This window comes from Otolemur garnettii, unplaced genomic scaffold, assembly GCF_000181295.1.
Source record: "Otolemur garnettii isolate 467f Iridium unplaced genomic scaffold, OtoGar3 scaffold00013, whole genome shotgun sequence".
In the NCBI taxonomy this organism is placed as follows: Eukaryota; Metazoa; Chordata; class Mammalia; order Primates; family Galagidae; genus Otolemur; species Otolemur garnettii.
This window is the reverse complement of record NW_003852408.1, coordinates 13,375,394-13,397,776: the sequence shown is the minus strand read 5'-3', so window position 1 is coordinate 13,397,776 and position 22,383 is coordinate 13,375,394. Positions and strand designations below refer to the sequence as shown.

Below are 22,383 nucleotides of genomic sequence, written 5' to 3'. Positions count from 1 at the left end.
GCAACTGGGAGCTGTGGCTCCACCCCACCTGGGGCTGATTCCTACCTTGCATACCATGTCCACACTGTAGAAGCTGGCATGCACTGAAGCCTTCAGAGTCACCATAATTGGGACTGTCTCTTCAGGAGCTACCTTTCCTACCATAGGACTCACAGACACCTGTTGATTTGTGGAAGGAATCTCTGGAGTTACACAGGAAATGGGACTGGGTATGATGGGATGGAAAAGGATGAGGCGGGTCAGGATGGGATGGGATGAAGTGGGAAAGGATGGGACAAGAAGGGACAGGATGGGGTGGCATGAGTCTAGAGCACTTTTAATTCTGTGGGCCCAGTGGACTCTCACCTCCCCAAAGTCTACAGGCCTTGCCTGCCAGGCAAAGACAATTGCCTCACTCTTGGAGATGTTGTTGAGGAAGAGCAGGCGGCTGCACTTGCTCTGCACAGGGATGTTTCCCAGGGAGATATGAGACTGGGACAGGAAGACTTTCTGTTGGTACAGACAACATAATAGCAACTCGAGGAGGTAAAGAAATAACCACCATACAACCACTACCAGTTACTGAGTGCTTTCAACCAGCCAGGTGCTGTGCAGGTGCTTTCCATGCATTTGATCCTCACAACTATGAATGGGCACTGCTACATCCCTGCCTTACGGATGTGCTGTTAAGGTTCCGACAGTACCACCGATTTTTCCAATAATCTATCACACGTGTAGCTGGAATAAATCCAGACAGTTTTACTCTAACGGCTATGATTTCAATCATTAAAATAGGTTTGGAGGGACTGAACCAGAGTTAGCTCAGAGAGGCAGAACTAAAACCAACATAATTTGGGGCCTCTGATGGATACTTGTAAATCAATGAGTGATTAGCTGTTGGCATCTTCACTGGGCACAGAATAGGAGCTGTGTTATAGGGGTGCCAGGAAAGACTGAGACAACACAGAAAGGGCACTTTTTCTCTATCCAGGCCATGAGTGCTTCCAGGGAAGGACTTTATCTAGCTCTTCTGTTTGTCCCCAGGACCTCTACAGTGTTCATCCTGGAGTAGAATCTGAGTGGGAAGGGTTGATTGGATATATGGGTGGATGGGTATGTGAATGGGTGGATGGATGGGTGGTTGGATACATAAGATGAGTAAATGGGTTTTGGGGTCAATGGGGAGATGGGTGAATGTATGAATGGGTAAGTGGGTGGATGGATGGGTCAGACCTTCCAACAGTGAGGAGTATGTGAACTAAAGATAGTGTTATTTTCAGCAAAATCCATCTAGGGCTAGGGGACAGACTGCTTTGTATGAAGATAAGTAAGACTTGGAATGGGATATGATACCTAGAATGCTTTCTACACATTCTAACATCCCTGTTCCTATGCCCAGAGAAGAAGGTGGGATGAATGGCCCTGCAGCAGGTAGAATGGCTTAAGCAGGAACACCTGTGGGCACTAGGTGGCAGGGTAAGCATCTCATAGAGCTGGCGCTGCCTCTGAAAATCTGGAAGAGGGCTGATTCCAGGGCCCTCCTCTGCATCTGTTCCTCCTCAACACCATTTCATTCCCCTCTGACCTCCCCATCCCTTTGGACTGGCTCCCCTGGGCTCTAAATCTCTCCTCCAAAGTGTCAGGCCTTCCCAGCTCCCCTTCCCTTACCTGTCCAGGGACCATCAGCCTAGAATGTATGGAGCTGTTATCCCATGAAGAGATGTTGTGGAAGGGGGCCGTGTCCCCCATGGCATGGGGGTCATAGCCCACTCCCTGGAAGTGGATGAGGGCTGAGTTCCATCCCAGGATGTGGATGGGCACGTCCACCTAGGAAGTTGAGGAGGGGTAGTGCAGGGGCTGGTCAGAAGCAGACCTGCTGCCAAAGCAGCTCAACCCCATCCTGTGTCATCTCAGGCTGCTGCTCACCGTATAGGTCTTGGCCTCAATGGGTGAGAAGGTCCACAAGACCCGAGCAGTGGTTCCTGGCTGGATCTCCCCTTTGGGGTTGAGACAGCTGAAGATAGGGTGATCGAAATTTTTTTCTTGAACTTGCAATAGGATGTTGGTCTGGACTTCATATGTCACGGGCACTGAGCCACCATTATATAGTTCATAAATCTGCAGGGGGAAAGAATAGAAAAATCACCACACCAGGTCAGGACTGCAAACCTAGGACTCAGTGTCCATTATAGGAGGGCAGGTTGATCTCCTTGATGTCACCCTTAGAGTCCTTGAGTTCTCTTAAATTCCTCTGCTTTCCCATATGGCTTGATCACCCAAGAAACATGTAACTGTATTTTCAGCCTACAACATTTTAGGATACTATGTAATTCTATTGTAAAGGGGCAGCTTAGTTTATTTGCTCTCAATTTACCTTTGTCAAGTTACAAGGCAGTGTTTTTTAACCTTTTTTTTTTTTTTTTATCTCACAACACACTTGGACCTATAGTTAAACTTTCGTGGCACACTTAAATTGTGTTGATTTTAAAAAAGAGCAAAAAGAACATACGTACTGTGCTTGGAACTTCTTTTTTTTTTTTTTTTGAGACAGAGCCTCCAGCTGTCCCCCTGGGTAGAGTGTCATGGCATTACAGCTCACAGCAACCTCCAACTCCTGGGCTCAAGCGAGTCTCCTGCCTCCGCCTCCCAAGTAGCTGGGACCACAGGTGCCCGCTACAACGCCCGGCTATTTTTTGGTTGCAGCCGTCATTGTTGTTTGGCGGGTCCGGGCTGGGGATTCGAACCCGCCACCTGAGGTGTACGTGGCTGGCGCCTTAGCCGGTTGAGCTATAGGCGCCGAGCCTGGAACTTCTTTCAAAAATAATTTGATTAATAATCTTTAAAAATTTTCATTGTGCACCTAAGGTCCTCTTACAGCACACTGGTTGAAAATCACTGCTCTAGGATGAATGGCTAGAGACCCTTGCCCAGAAACCCAAGGGCTTCTAAATGGTTAGAAATTTCACAGCTATGAAACATTAGAGAAAAGAGTATGTCTCTCAGAGATTTCCAGAGCAAAGGAACTGGATTCCCTTCAATCAATAAACAAAGAAAATTCTATAGCTTCTGATGGATTCCCATTCCAGTTCTGCACATTCCAGAAAAATCTCCTTCTTGGGGCAGTGATTTTCAAACTGTGGCTGAGACCTATTAGTGAGCAGGTCTAAATAAATTCAGTGGGTCATGTCTAGAATTTTTTAAATGGAATGAAATAAAAGAAAATATCAGCATACTTTGCACATAGTAGCATAAGTAGGATGTGTGATACTTCTATTTTGGTTATATGTGTACATATATACTAGGGTATGAATATGTAAAATATGTTAGTGTGGCTCATGGTCAGAGAAGTTTGAAGAATCTTATGCTAAAGGAAAAAGAATCCCCACTTTTGTGTGGAAATGGGCCTGGCAAAGGGCTTAGTTACCAGGCACCAAGAAACTGAAGCCTCTTGCCTTGAGTCTCTCTTAGTCTGGGGATTCAACCTGTGGGCCCCACTGCTTAGGTGATTCTGGAGGGCAGTGTCTTTGTCCCCCTGCCAAGGGCTGACACAGATATGCAGAGATCAATGCTTAGGGTTCTTGGTCAACAAAAGGACGTGGACCACTGACCTGCCGTGGGGGCAGTGTGTCACCGATGGGGACAGGGATGAACTGGTGGCTGGTGGAAGTGAAGTGCACATACTTCTGCTCCGGTTTCACTGTCACACCTATGAAATTTAGCTGCAAATAAAAGGCCCATGAGTAGCTTCCTTTCCTGGGAGGATTTAACACACCCAACAGAGAAATTTCAGCCCAAGCTCCCCAGGGGATACCGTTCCCTGGTTCCTGTTCTTCTATTGGTTGTCCAGTGAGACCCCTCTTTCAACCTAAGACCCAGGGCAGGGCCAGGGTACTGGGGCCTCACCAGGATCTCCCGGCCATGAGACACCTTGAAGAGCACCGGGAGGCGATCAGTGCCGATAAACAGATGGCTAGAAGGGAGGAGACAGATCCCTGGCATGAATTCTTGAGCCCTGGTACAAGTAGGAGAACCAATGGATATGGCATGCCTGTGGCTTTGAGCCAGCTAGCTCCTGGGAGCAACTCAGTCCACCCAGGGATAGGGCAAGCAGGAAAGCAGACTTCCCCTGTAGGTGGGAGGAAGCCCTCTGTGGCAGATGGCTATTTGAGGTGCCCTAATGTCCCACAGTGACAGGTCAGGGGGAAGAGCTCTTCAGGCCTGGAAGTGTAGGATGGGGGGGGGAGTGGGGTAGGAGAGCACCTGTATTTGAGCTCCACCATCTGTTCCTGCCCGGGAATCAGGCTCCCGGTCTTAGGGCTGATGGAGAAGATGCAGTTGTCCTGCACGCGCATTTGGTGGAGCTCAGTGCAGTTAAACTCTGCTTGCTCTGCCCATAGCTCCAGGTCAATCTGTTGGTCACTTGGAAAGAGGAAGGCCCTGGGAGAAGCCATGCAAAGGACCAGTCAGACAGAAGAGAGAGGTGAGAACTTTAAGCTCCCAAGTGGCAGATGGAGGCCTCCCCCTTCCCTCCTGTGCTTCATGCCCCCATTTGGTAAAGGGTCCCACATGTGGCTAGGCAAATGCAGCTGTTGTGGATTCTCATTTCATAAGGGCCCAAACTCAGCAACAGAGGCAGGGCCATGGGGATTAAAAGAGAAGTGCAGATGGGGGCCTCTGCTGTGAGTGTCAGGGGCCAAGATGGTGGCCTGTATATGTGGGCCACTTTGAGGTAGCCCTTCTGGACAAAGCTCTAAGGAAGGGGCTGTTTGAGGCTCTTAGGAATACTAGCAGCACCAACCAGGGGTCCCTGAAATGATGTCCAAGCCAGAGAGGAGAACAGATGCCCAAGCAGGGCTGGCACTCTTAAAACAGAAGCAAGGCTGTACGTAGCGTTAATGTCCCTGAAATGCCTTAGCTATAGTAAAGCAGATACCGCACTCCGAATAGCTGACAACGTAGTAATAAAGGGATCCCAAAGTCACAGTCTGAAGGGAGAATCTCTTCAGAAAGATGGCACAGAACTGGCCCCAGCAGCAAACCAGGTAGAGGACACATCCAGAAAAGGAAAAGAAAACAAAGCCTCAGTGGGAGTCAGGGGAACACAAATCAAAACTCTCACAAGGCATCAGTCTTAAAGTTTCTCACATCTGAAATGTGAAGATATAGTCAATGCTATGAGTTTAGAAAGAACAAATACTGCCAAACATTGGTAGGGAGAGAGGGAGCTGCTGGAACCACTTGGAGAGAATTTTGGCAGCCTCTGTTAGAATAAAAAATGCATATCCCTTCGGAGCCAGAAATCTCATTTGGGGGAGCTAGGATGCAGGCAGAAAGCATGCAGACACACGTGTACACACACAGTGTCTATTACAACTTTCTGTGTAGTGGCAGAGAAAAAAAGTAGCTGGGAACAATTAAAGTTTCCAATGAAGGACAGGTTTAATGATTTAAGGTCCATCCATATTATAATATATTATGCAACTATTAAAAAGAAGGTGTTAGATCTATATGTATTGATCTGAAGGAAATATTATTGCTATCATGCTGTGAAAATATTTTCCAGGAAGTAACATGTACATTACTGTGTCATTACTGTATAAAAACGGAAGAGAAGGAGAATCACTCTGTAAATGTGTGTATGTGCCTGCGTGTTATACCACAGTTGAGAGTGGAAGCCATCCTCCTGACCATCATCCCCTCAGCACAGTGGACTTGGAGAAGGAGCTGGGGAGTTTCTTTTCCTCCATTACCCCTATATCATCTGACTTGCTACCAGTCAGTAAACTCTTTCTGTCATTTTATTTGGGGGATATTGAGCAGCAGCAAAATCAGAGATCTTGCTAATTCAGGGCCCTCTACATAGTTTGTGCCTCTCCCTAACCCTCATTGCTCTGGTCCAGTCTCCCTCCTAAATAATTCCAATCCCTTTCCCTGCCAGGCCTTCAGTGTGGGCTTCCCCCACCTCCCAATCTGGAGGACTGCAGTAGCCTCCCAACCTATCCTCTTGCCTCAAGTTGATGGCTCCTTCTCCCCTAGAAACCAGAGTGACAAGTCTTGAAAACTGACCACGTCTTGGCTTTCATCCTCAGTGTGCAGCCCTTTAACACCCTCAGAAAGAAGTCCAGATGCGAAGAAGGAGGATTCTAGAGCCCAGCCCGCCTCCCACCAACCTCCCACCCCCAGCCTCACTTGAGACCCTCCCTACCCTCTCGCTCACTACTCAGCCACACTGTGTCCATGCCAGGCCCCTGTCTGGAAGTCTTTTTGTAACCTTTCTGCCTCTTCCTGGCAGTCAGTAGGTCTATTTAGTTGCAGCTTTCTCCAGGAAGCCTTCCTGAAGTGCTGCACACCTGGCCCTGCACCAGGAGGCTGGTCTGCCTGAGGCCTCTACAGCACAGGGAGGGGGGAGCTGGGCCCATTCACATTCCCATCCTGAGACCTGCCTGGAGCCTGTGCCTAGGAAGCACAGTAGAGGTTTGGCCAAGGAATTAAGGAGTGGATGAGTGAACAAATGATGTTTGTCAGCATGTTTGACACCTGTAAAGGACCTTCTCTTATAGGGTCCAAGACCCTATAAATCCCAGGGCCAAACAAAGCAGAGGCGTCAAAAGGAAGAGGCCTGGAGGGAGGGACAGCTATGTGACTCCCCCACCTGCCCTGGCCACCCCCCCCCTCGTCCCCCCAGAACTTGGAGTTCTCATTCCACCCTGTGCTGCTGTTTCCTGGCCCTTTCTGACTAGCCTTGGCAGGAATAAAACCCTCTGTCTGTTCTTTATGAGCTCAGCAGAGATGGGCTAGGATTTTCAAAAATAGCCTTCTAAGAAATTAAAAGGACATGTAACAACACAAAAGGTATAGGACTGCCTGAAATTATGGAAGAAGCACGGACTGTCTTCCTGCACCTCAGATGATCTCCTGGCAGATGGGCCAAGCTGGCAGGCCCTCTGGCCTGGCTTTCCTCTGCCTCGTTTCCAGCAGCCTGGACTTTCTCCACGGAGAGCGTGAGCTGGGTTGCTCTTATACAAACACTGGTGCACGCGGTCCACCAAAATACCTGGCTCCACTCCAGGACATGGGCCAACCACTTTTTCTCACTGCCCCCCGCCCCCAAACCTCCCAGCCCTGTAGGGCCTGGCTGCAGGCCCACTCAGAGAGCCATGTGAATGGCAGATCTGGAGCTCAAGACAGACACTGGGCCTCCCTGACCAGGCCAGCAGCCCTGCCAAGCTTCCCTAGTCAGTCAGGGCCTGGGGCCCATTGTTATCTGTGGTCTGTTCCTCTGAGACAGGATCTACTTAAACAGCCAGCTTCCTGATCTCACTCCACTGTGGAGGGGAAGGGGAACAACCAGAGAGCAGGGGGCTGCCATTGCACATCTGACAACCCCACACACTTTAAGATTGTCGCTGCTGACTTGGTGCTATAGCTCAAGTGGCTAAGGCACCAGCCACATACACCAGAGCTGGTGGGTTCGAATCCAGCCCAGTCCTGCCAAAAAACAGTGACAACTACCACCAAAAAATAGCCCGTCCCAGCTACTTGGGAGGCTGAAGCAAGAGAACCACTTAAGCCAAGGAGGTTAAGTGGAAGTTGCTGTGAGCTGTGATGCCAAGGCTCTCCACTCAGGGTGACAGCTTGAGGCTCTGTCTCAAAAAAAAAAAAAAAGACTATCTCTGCTTAAGCTGGTTAGGAGGCATCCCACAGATGCATCCCCATCCTCCACAAACCTTAACACTCATTCACCCCACCATGTCCCCTGTGTCCCCAAACTTGACCCAGATGGGAACACTTCTTTTTCATCTCTTTCTAGCCAAGCAAAGTTGGAAGTCATCAAAAGGACTTTACTAGGAAATCAAGGTGCACGGTGGAGGCAGGGAGGAAAAACAATAAAAAGCCCTGGTGTGGAAGCAGGATGTTTACTAGGCACAAGCTCTAGACCCTGACAGGAGGAAAGTCAAGCACAGGAAAGGCCAAGCTTGGCAAACTCAGGTCTCGAGGCCTGGGCCTCATGTGACTTGAGAGGTGCAGACCCACGAGGCTTTACTCAGGTCCTCAGAGGCAGATCCACCTGCCCCAGCAGATTCCTGTCCTTCTCCTCCAGAGACCCTCGACTCACGTCCTCTAGGACCCAGCCCCATGAAACCGGGGCTCTGCCAGCTGGATCCCAGTGCCCAGATGGTGCCGGGCATGCAGAAGCCACTCGAAGCCTTCTTGCTGACTAACCAGTGTAGGTAGGGGCTCTGGAGTTGGGCAAACCTGGCTTTGAACTGGACTCCATCCATTAGTAACTGAGTGGCCCTGGCTGAGTCCTTAACCTGGCTGACCCTTAGTCTCCCTGACACTGAGAGTCAGAAGAGAAGGAATTTCTCCCAGGGTTGGTGTGAAGATCAGAAAAGAAAAGGCTCATGACACACAGGGCCTGGCGCACAGCAGATGCTCAAGGGCCCTTCTCATTCACAGAGTTATGAGACCACTGTACCTGGCATCCACCAGGCAATTCCACACTTTTAAGCCTACTGCCACATCCCAGCCTGAGACAGGTCTCGAGCCCTGCTAGGTGACCCCTGGCCTCCACATCCACCAATGGCAGGCTCACCCTTCACTGATGCCAGGCAGCCAGGTCCCTCACCGGGAAGAGAAGGCAACTTTTACTCCCTTGCAGCCTCTGGGCACCTGTCTCTGGGTCCCCCAGAAACCCTCTCTGAGCAGACATACCAGTCCAGGGGCACCACTCCGCTGTTCTTCAGCACCAGGAGCACCACTGAGGGTGAGGCATTGAATGGTGCTGCCCCAAAATTGAAGTCAAGCTTCAAAGGGGTGAAGATGGGGGGGATCTGGCTCGTGCTGTGTGGAGCAGAGAAAAAGGCTCAGAGAAGGGGCCGAAGACAGGATGGGGCTCTCTTGGTGGGGCCCTCCCAGAGGCTATTGGCTTGACCACTTCTCTCCCTCCAGGTGGGAATTGGAGAATCTAGGACTTGAGGGTAGAGGTGGGCAAGCCTTTCAGACCTCAAGCCAATCCCTCCTGTCCCCAAACCCCTCCAGGGACAGGCAAGAATTTGGGAGCCCCTCCCATAAAAAACTGGGAAGCAGCTTCTTGGATGGTGCTGGGGTTTGGGGTATAGGCAGAAAGTTCCACAAACATCCCCAGTGGGCCCTGCCCTCATCCTCAGCCCAGCTCACCTGTGTCGGGTGGGCACCTTGTAGGTGAGCTCCCAGGGGGTAGGGTCACGCTCCAAGTAACTGTTGAGAAGGTCCAGGGAGAAGAGGCGCCACAGGTGCTTTCGGGTGATGCCCTCAGCGCTGCCCATGGAGCTGACATCCAGGATGGAGAGTAAGGGGAACACAGCCACCAGGGAGACATGACACAGCTCTTGCTTTTCCCTAACCTTGTTATCTGGGGTGGGGGAGGAGACGAATAGGCTCACTTCCCAGCTCCCCCTGGGGGGAGGGGGCTGAGCAGGCTGAGGGCAACTGGTCCCAGGACCCTTGTTAGGAGGAGCAGATGGCCCTGGGGCTCTGGGACATTTTCAACAACACTAACCCTATCTGAGGCTTAGTGTATACCTGGCACTGTCCTAGATGCTGCACACACCTGCATTTAATGTGCATTGTTATTTGTTTTCAAACTAATTTTTAATAACAGCTTTATTGAGACATAACTTATACACCATAAAATTCACCCTTTTGACCTATACCATTCAGTGATTTTATATATTCTCATTGTTGTACAACCATCACTACTCTCCCAGAAAATTTTCAGCAGCCCAGAAAGAAACCTGGTACCCATTAACCATTATTTCCTGTTCACCCTCCTCCACCCCCAGCAATGACTGATCCACTTTTTGTATCTTTCTATTTGTTTATTCTGGACATTTCATATTAAAAGAATCATTCAGTATATGGCTTTTGTGATGGCTTTTTTCATTTGGCATATTTTCAAGGTTCGTGCATGTGATGGTATCAGCAGTTCATTCTCTTTTCTGTCCTGTGTGCCATTCTTATCCCCATTTTAGAGGAGAGGAAACTGAGGCACAGGGAGGTGAACAACTTGTTAAGATTCTAAGGCTAACAAGTGCTGGAGCCAGGAATCAACCCCACTCTGGCTCCAATCCACACTCTTAACTGCTCTTTCATGATGCCCTGGGCTCCTGCCAGCCTGCCAGGGATGGGAGAATAATAGCTCTGCTTTTTGGAAAAGGAAGCTGAGGCCCAGGGAGGCTAAGGATTTGTCTAAGATTCTGAAATAACATGGCTCCTAACTCTTCACACTGAGTCTTCCAGAGCTCGGGTACACACTCCCACAGATGTGTGACTAGTGTGTGGCATTCACACCAGATAACCACTGGCTCTGGTTAACTCTGCCGTCACCGTTGGCACTCCCACCCCCGGCCCTGCATCACACAGGTCCCCCACTTCCTCCTGCCCCCTTCTCCTGTCTAGGTGGCCCAGGTACCTCTGTGGGAGAGGAGAGCGTAACTGATAGTCCAGGAGTACTGAGCCCGGTACTTGGGACAGGCAGTCAAGCAGACAGTGTCCCGGGACCGTGGTGGCATGCTTCCCTCTGTCCGGTCCATCTGCAGAGCTACTCAGGGGCACACAGGTGGGGTCAGTGGCTACAGGAGGTTTGGCCTCCCCTCCTGCTCTTTCTCAGATATCCCCTCCACAGCCAGCAGAGCACTGGCTGGGGAGCAGGCCCTGAGTCAGCAAACAGGGAGAAGAGTACCTCCCCCAGCCTAGGACAGGGGACTACACATCTTTGTGTCATTGGCAGCTGATAAGCACATTTCCCTGCCTAGTAACCCTGTGAGGTGCCCCCTTGGCCCTATTTTACAGATGAGAACACCAAGGCTCAGAAAGGATGGTTGTCTACCCAATGCCACCCAGCTATAAAGTGGAAGCACCAGGACTTAAGCATTCCTTCCTCTGCCTTACCCAAACCAGGCATGACTAACCAGTCTAAACCAGAGTCCCAACCCCATCCCCAGGCTTAGCCCATGTCCGAGTACCGAGGGGTTGATCTTCGATGACCTTGGGGCTAAGTTGCTCCAGGTACAGGTGGTAGTAGAGGGTGCAGCTACCCTCATTCAGGAGGACCAGAGACAGGGACTGCTTGTCATTCACCAGCACATGCCCAAAGTCCAGCTTCTTTTCCTTTACCTGAGGGTCATAGTCAGGTGGCTTGGGGTGGGAGCTCCCTCAGGCCCTTGGCCCTGCTCTCCTATCCCCATCCTTGAGGCATTCCCAGGGGGTGGGCAGGTCCAGGGGTGTGGGCTCCGATCTCCTGCCCTCTTGGAGCTGGGTTCCCAGGGGTCTTCCCTCCTAACTGGGCCTTGGCCCCAGCACCACCCCCACACCCTACCAGGGCTCTGCCACTCACAGAGAGGCTGCTGGTGATGCCCACGCCCACCAGCCGTAGTGTGTAGTGTGTTGGTGGTGGGGGACTGATGATGTGGGGGGGCAGGCCGGCTTCCCACACCCACATTCCCACTCGAAATAGATACTTGGTCTCCTCCAAAGGGCTGAAGGTCCACGTCAGCATCTGGGACACAGAGATGGTCCTTGCATAGGGGCCTCTAGAACTCCTCCCCTGGGCTTCTGGCTGTGTGAGGTCCCATCACTGGGTGTCAAGCTATGGCAATCCTTTCTGAGTATCTCCCCTGTGTCAGGCACTTTACAGGGTATGTAGTATGTCATCTCCTTAAGCTCCTCAATCCTATATCCCCACAAGGTCAGTGGTATTATTCTTATACCTCATTTTCTGATGAGAAACTAAAGACAGAGGTTGCTTGCCCAGGGTCAGACAGCTAGTGAGAGTGGAACCGGGGGGGTGAACACAGGAGGCCAGCTCCAGAGCGCTCATCTCCTCAGTGACAGTCTCCGGGAGCCCTACAGAGGCCTGTGTTAGTGGTTCTTCTTCCAAGTTTGGCCTCCGCAAGTAGTCTGTAGGACACTAGACTAAGTGCCAGAGTCTGCTATTTTGGTTACCAGCCAGCACCCCCACAGGACTGTGGAGTCTCCTTCCTCACCGTACTGATAGGTGGCCTCTGATGCCCAAATCCATCTGGGGACCAAGGATGGGGGGTAGACAAGCCCCAGATTCTGGGTTCTTGTCCAAGCTCTGTACCTCCTAACTTACAATCTTAGTAAACAGCTACCCACCTCAAGTTCTCTTTGTAAAAATGGGGGTGATGATGAGGGCCATAATAATCCCTTTCCCATGGGGGAGGGGCTGTGGACCACATGGGTGGGTGCTCATGGTAAACCTGGCCTATGGGAGACACAAGTGAGAGATGATGGTGGAGGTAAAGGTGACAGCACCCCTTCCCCATCCCCGAATCACAATATCAAGGCCACTCACAAGGCTTTCATTGGGTTGGATGAGCCCCCTGGATGGCTGGACAGCCAGCATCTTCCGGTGCTGCTGGGAGACCCTCCACTCAAACTCCAAAGGCAAACGTGAGGGGTTGCGGAAGGTGAAGGGGCTGGTGGAGGAGCAGCCCACCAAAGTGGGCTTGAAGTAAAGGGTTTTACAGGTGTCCAGCTTCAGCTGCAGTGGTTCCTCCCGGCTCTGCATGCTTACCTCCTGGGCCAGAGGAAGGAAGGCAGTGCCTTGACCTGCAGCAGTCCTGGCTCCCCCCACCACCCATGTATAGGAAGCTGCAGGTAGGCAGATTTCTCCCTTGGAGAGGGCAATGAAAGCCTTTTGCCAGCCTGGGCATAGGCAACTTCTGTCGAATGCAGAGTCCATGGTGACTGACCCAGGAGATGATCCTTGAAAATAACTCAGGGACCGGGAGAAAGTACATAGACCATTTCATGGGGTCAGACAGGGGGCCACCACTCCCAGCCCTATCTCTGGCCTGATCCCAAATATCCCTCTACTGCCTGTAGATGTGAGTCTTTTGTTGCTTCCAGATGCTTCCCCTAGATTCTCTGCACCCTCTTTCTTGGTCCCAGACCCCATGAGTAGACAGGCAGGGCCCTGAGGGGTGGGAGAGTTGTTCACAGTTGTTGCCAAGGAGTTCCCTCCCTGCTGCGCTACTTCCTGGAGGAGGAGTGGCCCCCAGCCTACTTTAGGGAAGTGTTAGGGGCTGACTCCAGAATATGGATTTGAAAAGGGAAGTCCCAGGTTAGGGCTCATTCCCAAGGACCCAGGTTCCTACCCCTGTCTCCTACCTTGAGATACTGGGGACAAAAATTGAACTGAAGATAGAAAATGTGCTGCTTCCAGGAGTTGCCCTTGGGGTGGGTGCAGATAAGGAAAATCTGGTGGGCCCCAGGCGCCACATAGCCCAAGGTGGGCCTCAGGGTGATGTCTGAGCTGCTGTTGGGGGCCAGGTTGAAGGTCAGCATCATGGAGCCTTTGTTGACAAGAAGCAGGCTACGGTAGGCAGGCTCAAAGGAGGGGACTGCGGGGAACACCTGGGAGTGGGACAAAAAGGCAGAAAAGAGGGACCTCTGCTCTGATCTCCACTTTTGAGACATACCTGGAACTGTCTCCCACTAGGCCAAGATGATGCCATATAGCCCTGGGAATTGGAATTGAAGGAGACCCCAACCTAGCACCAAATAATGGTTCTGTTCTGCACAGACCTCCTGATACGGTGGCCACAGAGATCTCTTGATAGGCTGGCTGCAGAGACCCCCTGATAGGGTGCCCGCAGAGAACTCCTGATAGGGTGACCACAGAGACCTCCTGATAGGGTGGCCACAGAGATGTCCTGACAGGGTGGCTGCAGAGACCTCCTGATAGGGTGGCCGCAGAGACCTCCTGATAGGGTGGCCACAGAGATCTCCTGACAGGGTGGCCACAGAGACCTCCTGATAGGGTAGCCACAGAGATCTCCTGATAGGCTGGCTGTAGAGACCCCCTGATAGGGTGGCCACAGAGACCTCCTGATAGGGTGGCCGCAGAGACCTCCTGACAGGGTGGCCACAGAGACCTCCTGATAGGGTGGTCACAGAGATCTCCTGATAGGGTGGCCGCAGAGACCCCCTGATAGGGTGGCCACAGAGACCTCCTGATAGGGTGGCTGCAGAGACCCCCTGATAGGGTAGTCACAGACCCCTTGGAAACTCAGGCCTCCAAGGCCTCTCTTCAAAGTTAAAGTAGGAAATGTTTAATTTTAAGGTGCCCTTGAATCATATTTTAGAGCACCCATTTTCAGAGAGTGCAGTCCAGAGGCTCTGCAGTGAGCGGCCCCTTCTAGATGATTCTCATGCATATGGCTGAGGGAACTAACTCAAATAATCCAAGCTTCAAAACACTCCTTCAGCATCTAGGGTGCAGCTAACACTAGCTAACAGCTGAGGGGGCTACAAAATGCAAGACCCACACACACTGGGGGTGTAGGTTTGGGGATGGAGGGAAGAAGGGTAATGGGTAGAGGAGAAGGATTGCCCCCAAGCACACTGTCCCAAAGGGGCACTTTTCCAGCAACAAGAGGACTAATGTAAAAACTGTAATTGTGATGGAAGCCTGAGGAGACCTCAAAGGTGCAACCAGAATTGCAAGCCGGAGGTCTGGTCCCAGGCTCTGTGCTTTTCAGCCTGTGCCATCCTGCTCTTCAGGTCAGCAGGGCTCTGACAGCCTTGAGGGCAGACCTGGGAATTATGATCCCCTGGGCAAGGGACTGGCTTTGCCCCGCCCCCCCCACAGGGCTGAGTACCTTTAAAGCCCTGTTGTATCCCTAGTGCCTACCCCTGGGACTAGGCACAGCAGGCACAAAGGAAGGATTTTGAGGATTTTCAACCTGAGAGTCAGAGGACAAGGTGATAATTTCATCTGGAGCAGGGAAGGGCCAGATGTCCAATTCCCAGACTCTCCCTGGTCACAGTATAAGTACCGCAGCCCAGGAGCAAGTCCCTGCCTGGCCCAGATCCCGAGGACTGGTTATAGAAGCTGTGTTTAGGGACTGGTTAAGAAGGGATGTGTTTCTGAGGCCATCAGGGAGGGGAAGAGGGATCTATGGGCCAAGGCTGAAGTCAGGGCTCCCTTGTCCTCTTCCCACTGCTGTTGGGGCCATACTCACTTTGGGACCATCCAGGGAATATTGAGGGACGTGGTGCTCAAAGGCAGCTTGATAGGTGTGACCTTGCACCCGCACCGTTAGGCACCAGGATGGGCACATGGTGCAGTCCTCCTCGATGTTGTTGTAGCTCCGTAGGACCTGCAGGGGCCGGAACCATGGAAGAGCTCACAGTCTTGTGCCTGGCCTGTGAGGTGCCCCACCTTGCACTGTCCCCTCCCCTGTGCTGCAGAAGCCCTCTAGTGGGCATAGAAGGAGGAGGACAGTGCGGAGAACCAGAGTCCCAATCCAGCCCCTCAGGCTGGGAGCCCTCTGAAGCATCTGGAGCGCTCAGAAAACACTCTCTTTAGTCTTCCAGGGCCCAGGAGGAGAGCAGGGCAGAATGTGAAAGCAGCATTCATTCTGCAGGAATGAGGCTAGAGAAGCACAGGCCAACAGAAATATCACGTGAGCCACCAACGCCAGCCGCAAATGTACTTTTTAAAAGTTCCAGTAGCCACATTAAAAAAGTGAAACACATGAAATTAATTTCAATAATGTTTTATTTAACTCAATAGATACAAAATCTTGTCCCTTTAACATATAACCAATATGACATTATTAATCCGGTGTGTATTTTATACTCACAGCACATCTTAGTTTGGGCCAGACACATTTCAAGTGCTCAGTAGCTACTTGTGGCTGGCAGTGGCTGTAAGGGACAGCCCAGGTCTAGAGTCTGTAACCTCAAAATCTGACATGCTGCGCCTCAGCGGAGCCAGGCGTCCATAGCCTTACTCCTACAAACATCCACATCCCCCACTGCTAAGATATTATAGATAGAACAGAGGCAATGAAAGACTCCACCTTGGCAAGCCTCCTCAAACGTTCAGACGTGGCCCCAGGTTGAGAAATGAAAAGACCAGGGCTCAGAGACATTGAAGAACGTGCCCAAGGTCACGTAGCTGGTAAGTGACTCTGACCTTGACTGCACAGCTCTATTCTGTCTGGGTCCCAGCACCCTGGCCACAAGGAAAGGCCAGTGGGGTGCGCAAAGCTAAGACAGCAGGGAAAGGTGGGCTGGCAGGGCTGAGGAGGGAATATCACACACCTGGGACTAAGAGGCCCTGGCTGGAGCTGAAGTGCTGGGGACAGCCTGTGCTCTGAGTTCCCCAATCAAGGGAAGTTGTGCTAGACGCCTCTCCCCTCACACACTTAATTACCCAGCACTACTGACGCTGTCCCCAGGCCCTGGTTCCTGCTGGTCACAATCCCTTCAAAGGGACCATTTCCTACTTCATAGAACAATAGAGAAGCCAGGAGGCTCCCCAGCTGAGCCCAGGGAGCTACTCCTTATGCACCCAATTGTCCCAAAGAGCTTGATCTCAGCTGAGTTCTCCCCAGAAGAGGAGGCGGGTGGTGGTGGGGGCACTCATGAATGAAACAAAGGCAGATGGACCAAGTGAGGCATGAGCCAAGGAGGAAACAAACCAGTAGGGGCCGCTGTCCAACCAAGGAAATAGGGAGTAACTTAGCACTCAGAGGATGGAACTGACTGTGACCTCCCACCCCCACCCCCAACCCCCCGCCAACCCCCTGCTATTCAGGCTTCAGCAGAGACCCTCCTTGCTCCCTCTCATCTGCACACACCTTATAGAAAGCAAAGGCTTCAAGCTCCACTGCATAGAGGCAGTTGGGGTGAGGTGGCTGGAAGTGCAGGCGCATGGCCGTGGACTTGAGTGGTGGCACGTCACAGATGTTGGGGGTTACCCAGAAGGGGCAGTCAGATCTGTGTGTCCATACCATGGTGATCTTGCCCTTGGTATGGTTCATCAGGCACAGTGGGACAGGGTTGGGGGCCTCAGGCCCCGGGCAAGCACCAAAATCCACATTGATAGGCTCTATACTGACAGGAGGGGGGAAGATGGCCATGTCGCTGGTGCCATCGAAGAAGTACTCAGTCATTGGGGGGATATAGGGATACTGTGGGGCTGACGTGTCCTCTGTGTCCTGCATGGAAAAAGATAGGTTGATAGGGCCCAACTGCTGCTCCTCCTGCCACTGGCCATCTTTCGGTACACTCCTGTCTGGAAAAGGCTACCAGAGCCACCCAGGCCACCCAGGCTACCCAGACTACTAATAGTGCCCATAGGGCTCTAGGGGCACAGAGCTGCCTCAGAATTGCTAGAGAAGGGGGCATGAGCATGGGGAGTGCATCTTGCCCCAAGGAAGGTCTGGAGCATTTGGACCCGGAGCGGGGGGGAATCACCCTACCTCTGTGGGAATCATGAGGGCTCCATCCTTATCTTGATCCAACTTCTTCTCCTTCAGCATGGCACCCAGGATGTCTGGTGGGTAGAGCGTCAGGCCCCGGGCCAGGTGTGTGCGGTAGTAAGCAAGGTGGTGAGGCTTCAGGATGGCCGGCTTGGTGCTATCCGAGTGGCAGGTCCCAATCAGGTCCAGGAACAGTGGGTCCTGTGCCATTTGTTCATGCATAACAGGGCATGGGACGGGTGGTGGGGCTAGGAGGTTGCCAGCCAGAAGCTGGGCAGACAAGATAACAGGTAGTGGGGACACGAGTTCCTAGCTAGGGAATAGTGGCAGTCCAGGGAAGGTCAGGACTAGAGCATCCCTGTCCCTGAGACACTCAGCCATTGCCTATCCTTCTCTTTCCCCTCTGCCAAGGCCCCTGGGCATTCTGCTGCCTACCCTACTGCCAGCCAAGAGGCTGGCAAGACCAGGATCCAGAACCTTCCTAAGGGGAGGGGAACACAAGACACAGCCTCATCCTTCCTGCTTCCCCACCCTAGGTTTCCCCACCCTGAAGACTCCCCTAGCCCATACTGTACCCATACAGATGGACAGATACACCCCAGAGCCTGACACCAGCTCATGGAGGGATCCTAGGCTAGACTTCAGCCCCTGCTTGCCATATTGGCCAGGTACCTCTTTGCCATGCTGGCCTGAGGTTGGACTCTACACATGCCTCTGGCCTGACAGGAGCCAAGGCAAGATGTGCCCTGACACTCTATCCCTGTGACATCCTAGGCATAATGCTGAAGAAGCCGGAGCTCTCGAGTGCTCTGGCCATGCTCCAAAAGCATGGGCTGGGGCCTTGGAGGAGGAGATAACCCCAGCCAACAGCTCCAGAAGTTCCAGCATATAGGGGGGTACCCACCAAGTCTTGCCTTCATCACTGGGCCTCAGATGGGCCCTGGATCAGCTCCAGAGGAGCCCCTCCTCCCCTCAGCCTTGGCTCTGTCCCACCACTTACCTGGTGGTGGATGAGACAGGCCACCCGCCGAAAGCAGATGATGGGGTGAGTGGGCTGGAAGGTGCAGTGCAGGGTCATACGGGCCTTTCCCACCAGGGTCCCATGGGCAGGCCTGATGCTGAAGACGCTCTCCTGACAGTCAATGGCAAACTGGAAGTGGGCTATGCAGTCTGACTTGTTCTCAATCCACAGGGGCTCCTCTGAGTGCTCCCCAAGGTAGACCCAGCCGAAGTTGATGCAATAGTGCTGCAGGGACACTGCAGGACCTGGGTATGGGGGGTGTCACTGTGAGTGCACTCTGCCCCCTGGGTAGGGCTAGGGTTTCAGCCTCCTCAGTGATGTCTCAGAAAGGGTCTTGTTTATGGGAGGTGGTGCTGCCTGGAGACACAGGCCAGCCTGGAGAGTTCCAGAGTCCTGGCAGCTGGAGCAGAACTCCAGCATCCCTGGGGTGATGGTGGAACAGCTACCTCCCAGCATCCACAAATGATTCCCCAGTTGGCCAGCAGGGGGCAGCAGACACCAGGCTGAGGGGGAGATGGCCACAGGCTTTTAGGAGAAGGGAAGGAGCTCTTCAGAATCCTCCTGGCTGCTCCTGTCCCAAGGGAAGTGCAGTGTCCTGGGGATGCCAGTACCTCTACAGAAACCGATGACTTTGAGCTGGGTTTGGGAGGAACAGCCAGAAGGCATGATGGAGAAGTAGTCCATACTTCTGCTGTCCAAGGTCTCGGGGTGGAAGAACATTGACACGCATTTCTTCCCTCCTGGGGGCACGATGCCATGGACTGTGGGGCATGAGAAGGCCTGATCTTTGCCCAGCAAGTCTGAGGATATTTCAATCCTGAAGGGGGCATTCACCTGTGGGGCCAGGTGGGGAACAAGGAATCAGGTCACGGGAGCAATGTGTGGATTGTAGCAAGGTGTCTAGCCAAGGGTATGGGGGCAACTGACACCCACCCTGTGCCCCACTGGCCAGCTGTGGGCATGGGGCAAGGCTATGTCCATCAGGAGGAGGAAGGAAGTGCCAAGCTATGTGCCCTAAACTTGGCCTACCCAGAGGGGACACCTTTTTCTTCTCTCAAAGGTACTATCACAACTAGGTGTCATCCTGGGGTCAGGGAAGTCTTAGGGCTGCTCTTTGGATTGCACTTAGGGTGTCAGGTATACCCTGGCATAGCCTCTAGCTGAGAGGAGGACACCTATTGACAGCTGTTGATGCACATGGGTTATGTAAACCTTGGCGCCAAATATGTGGAAAGGGAGACATTCTGTAAAGGGGATACATTTTAGGAAATCCCAGTCCTGGGGTCCTTGTGTCCTTCCAGCTCCCCTCCCTGCCCCAGTCATACCACTGATGGGTTATACAGCTTGATCTGCCTCTCCATGGTGCAGCCCACAGCAACAGAGCCAAAGTGCAACACTTTCTGGAAGCCCTCAGCATCCTGGTCTTCTGGTTGCTTACGCTTTATGCGTACCAGCAGCTGGGTGCATTTGGCTGAGGCAGAGATAGAGGGGATCTTGGGAAGAACCCACCTGGGCCTCTGTGGCCCCAGTTGAACAGCTCCCCAAAGGAGGTAAGTGTACTCAGGGAAAATCAGGCTGCAACATCACGGAAGGTAAAGGAAAGGCAAAGCCTGAGAGGCCAGGGAGAGGGCAGCAGGCTGGTAGAGGCCTTGTGGGGCCCAGGCCAGGGCAGGAGGTGAGGCCCACACTGAGGCCTTGAACCCCATGGAGGTGCAGCAGGTAGGCTTGGGGGCAGGTGGGTGCCAGGCCTCACCTACAGCTTGTAGCTGGATGCTGCTTTTCTGCTGGCTGCCTGTCCCATACCAGCATGTGGCACGAACTTCGTGGATGCCAGCTATAAGGGGCTGAAAGGTCACCTTGATCCGAGAGACCACACCTGGGTCCAGTAGACCCGTGGAGGGTAGCATGTGGAATGGACTGGGGACTTCCCAAGTGAAGAAGGTGGGCAGGTCCCTGGGGGATGAGGGGCAGGTCAGGGCCATAGGGCCCCTTTGACCACTGCTCCTCCTTTAGCAAGATAAAGGTGTGGGACCACCCTCTTAACTCCTCCATAAGGACACACTGGTCTCTCTTGCTCCCAGGTACCCTCATCACAGCTCCTGCTCTCCCCACCTTTATGCCTCAGTCTCTGCCCTTACCCCACATTGTCCACGCAGAAGCAAACCTCCACCATGTCCCCAACGGCACACATGGGCAGCTGCAGAAGTGGCGGGCAGATCAGCTTGTGGCTAGGCAGCGTCGCCCTCAGGTCTACAGAGAATTTCCCCTCTGCCTTCTCAAACCACATTTGGTCCATGTACTCCTTCTACAGCATGGGGTAGTGGCAGAAGCCATCATCACTCGTGCCACCTAGGTGGTACTCAGAGACCAGATATCCCACTTTCTCTTTAGCACTCCAACATAGCTACCGAGGGCCAGGTCGGGCTGTGGACCACTACCTCAGAGTCTGAGTACTGGGCTGGCTATCTGCACCCCTACATCTTCTTGGTCTCAAAGGTTAGTGTCTCTTTTGTGGGGAAAGTAATGTGAAGAAATTTGGAGGGAGCAGGAAAAGGCCAAGGAATCTAGGCCTTTCTGATGGCTAATACAGTATCACCACCTTTGCCCTCCAGTATCCAAAGGGGAATGCTTCTATATCTGATAAGATTAGGGGGTGGGCTCCTTTCTTTTCGTTTTTTTTTTTAGACAGTCTCACTTTGTCATCCCTAGTAGAGTGCTGTGGCGTTGTAGCCCCCTGAGTAGCTGGGACTAAGCCTGTGCGCTGGCTACAACTCCCAGCTATCTTTTTAGAGACAGGGTCTTGCTCTTGCTCAGGCTGGTTTCAAATTTGTGAGCTCAAAGGATCCACCTGCCTTGGCCTCCCAGAGTGCTGGGATTACAGAGCATGAGCTGCTACGCTGGCCTGGCCCCTTTCAAGTTCTTGCTAGAGCTGGCAGGATATGTCTGGGTTTTGGGAAGCACCTCTCTGCTCTGTTCTAGTCACTGTTATAAGGTTCCTGTTCTCTGGTTCTTCCCCACCATTACTCTCTATTCCAGAACTTACCTGCTCTAGAGGCCGGAAGATGATGGGGAGCATGAGGGTTATGCCCGGGCTCAGGAAGATGGGCTGCGGGATGACCGTGAAGAAGAATTTTGTCTTGGGAGGCCTGTGAGAGAGAGCCAGAAGCTGGACATTTCGGATCAGGGCTCAGAACAATGAGAAGAAGTAGGAAGGCTAGGGAGACCCTGGAGCTGAAGGGCTTGAGGCCTGGGGGCCATGGCGAAAGAGACCTGGGGATGAGTGCATGGAGCAGAGCATACGAGGGTTTGGCCACAAGAGGACCTGTCTCCCTCTTCCTCCTCCTGTTGCTACAGCTCTTTACTCTGAACAAAAAAGAGGCAGCATCTATACTTGTAATGAGCATGGTGGGGTGTAGGGAAGCACCCCCTGATTTATCAGAGCTCTGAGTGCTTGGCTGTGGGGAAGGCTGAGAAGGGAGGTGCTGGGGACGCTTTTCCAAACAGAGACCTTGGCAAGGCTGTAGCATCCAGGGTCGGGCAAAACTATAGATGTTGCAGGATTTTTGAATATTAATAATAAGATGATATTGTCAACTACTCTATTCCAATAAATGTTTACATTTAGATGAAATAAACAAATTCCTAGGGAAAATATAACTTACCAAACTGACTCAAGAATTATACAATATATTTTATGATCAGCCTATCTAGAACAATGTAGTCAAAAATCTTCCCACAAAGAAAACACTAGGCCAGATGACTTTATAGCAAGTCCTACCAAGTAATGAGGAAAAACAATTCTGGTTTTAAAGTATTCCAGATACTATAAAATGAGGAAACACTCATCAACATATTCTATAAAGCCATCATAATGTTGTTACCAAAAGCTGACAGAGGCAGGAGGAAAAAGAAAAGTTATAGTCCAATCTTATAAAATATTAGCAAAAAGAATTTAGAAACGCATAGAAGGAATACTCAATCATACCAGTTGGGTTTATTCCAGGAATACATGATTGGGTAACATAGAAAATCAATTAATATAATCCATCATATTAATAAATTAAGGGAGGAAAAAATCAAGTGATCATCTTGATATAGAAA

At 52.0% G+C, this 22,383-nt stretch overlaps 1 protein-coding gene across 1 annotated transcript in view; it reads right to left on the bottom strand.

Annotated features, from left to right (window-relative positions):
• CFAP65 (cilia and flagella associated protein 65) overlaps nucleotides 1–22,383 on the bottom strand; it is a 32,048-nt gene that overhangs the window by 4,531 nt on the left and 5,134 nt on the right. The window contains exons 3-25 of the mRNA XM_023510368.1: nucleotides 21,326–21,428; nucleotides 20,421–20,587; nucleotides 20,036–20,235; nucleotides 19,608–19,753; nucleotides 18,894–19,116; nucleotides 18,262–18,527; nucleotides 17,262–17,462; nucleotides 16,638–16,997; nucleotides 15,012–15,149; nucleotides 13,156–13,401; nucleotides 12,338–12,562; nucleotides 11,357–11,518; nucleotides 10,986–11,136; nucleotides 10,433–10,561; nucleotides 9,160–9,373; nucleotides 8,695–8,823; nucleotides 4,240–4,416; nucleotides 3,883–3,949; nucleotides 3,588–3,698; nucleotides 1,906–2,097; nucleotides 1,648–1,806; nucleotides 346–489; nucleotides 46–159 (exon numbers count right to left, since the gene is read on the bottom strand). Of these exons, the coding sequence (XP_023366136.1) occupies nucleotides 46–159; nucleotides 346–489; nucleotides 1,648–1,806; nucleotides 1,906–2,097; nucleotides 3,588–3,698; nucleotides 3,883–3,949; nucleotides 4,240–4,416; nucleotides 8,695–8,823; nucleotides 9,160–9,373; nucleotides 10,433–10,561; nucleotides 10,986–11,136; nucleotides 11,357–11,518; nucleotides 12,338–12,562; nucleotides 13,156–13,401; nucleotides 15,012–15,149; nucleotides 16,638–16,997; nucleotides 17,262–17,462; nucleotides 18,262–18,527; nucleotides 18,894–19,116; nucleotides 19,608–19,753; nucleotides 20,036–20,235; nucleotides 20,421–20,587; nucleotides 21,326–21,428 (4,024 nt within the window). The remainder of the gene's footprint in view (nucleotides 1–45; nucleotides 160–345; nucleotides 490–1,647; nucleotides 1,807–1,905; nucleotides 2,098–3,587; nucleotides 3,699–3,882; nucleotides 3,950–4,239; nucleotides 4,417–8,694; nucleotides 8,824–9,159; nucleotides 9,374–10,432; nucleotides 10,562–10,985; nucleotides 11,137–11,356; nucleotides 11,519–12,337; nucleotides 12,563–13,155; nucleotides 13,402–15,011; nucleotides 15,150–16,637; nucleotides 16,998–17,261; nucleotides 17,463–18,261; nucleotides 18,528–18,893; nucleotides 19,117–19,607; nucleotides 19,754–20,035; nucleotides 20,236–20,420; nucleotides 20,588–21,325; nucleotides 21,429–22,383) is intronic.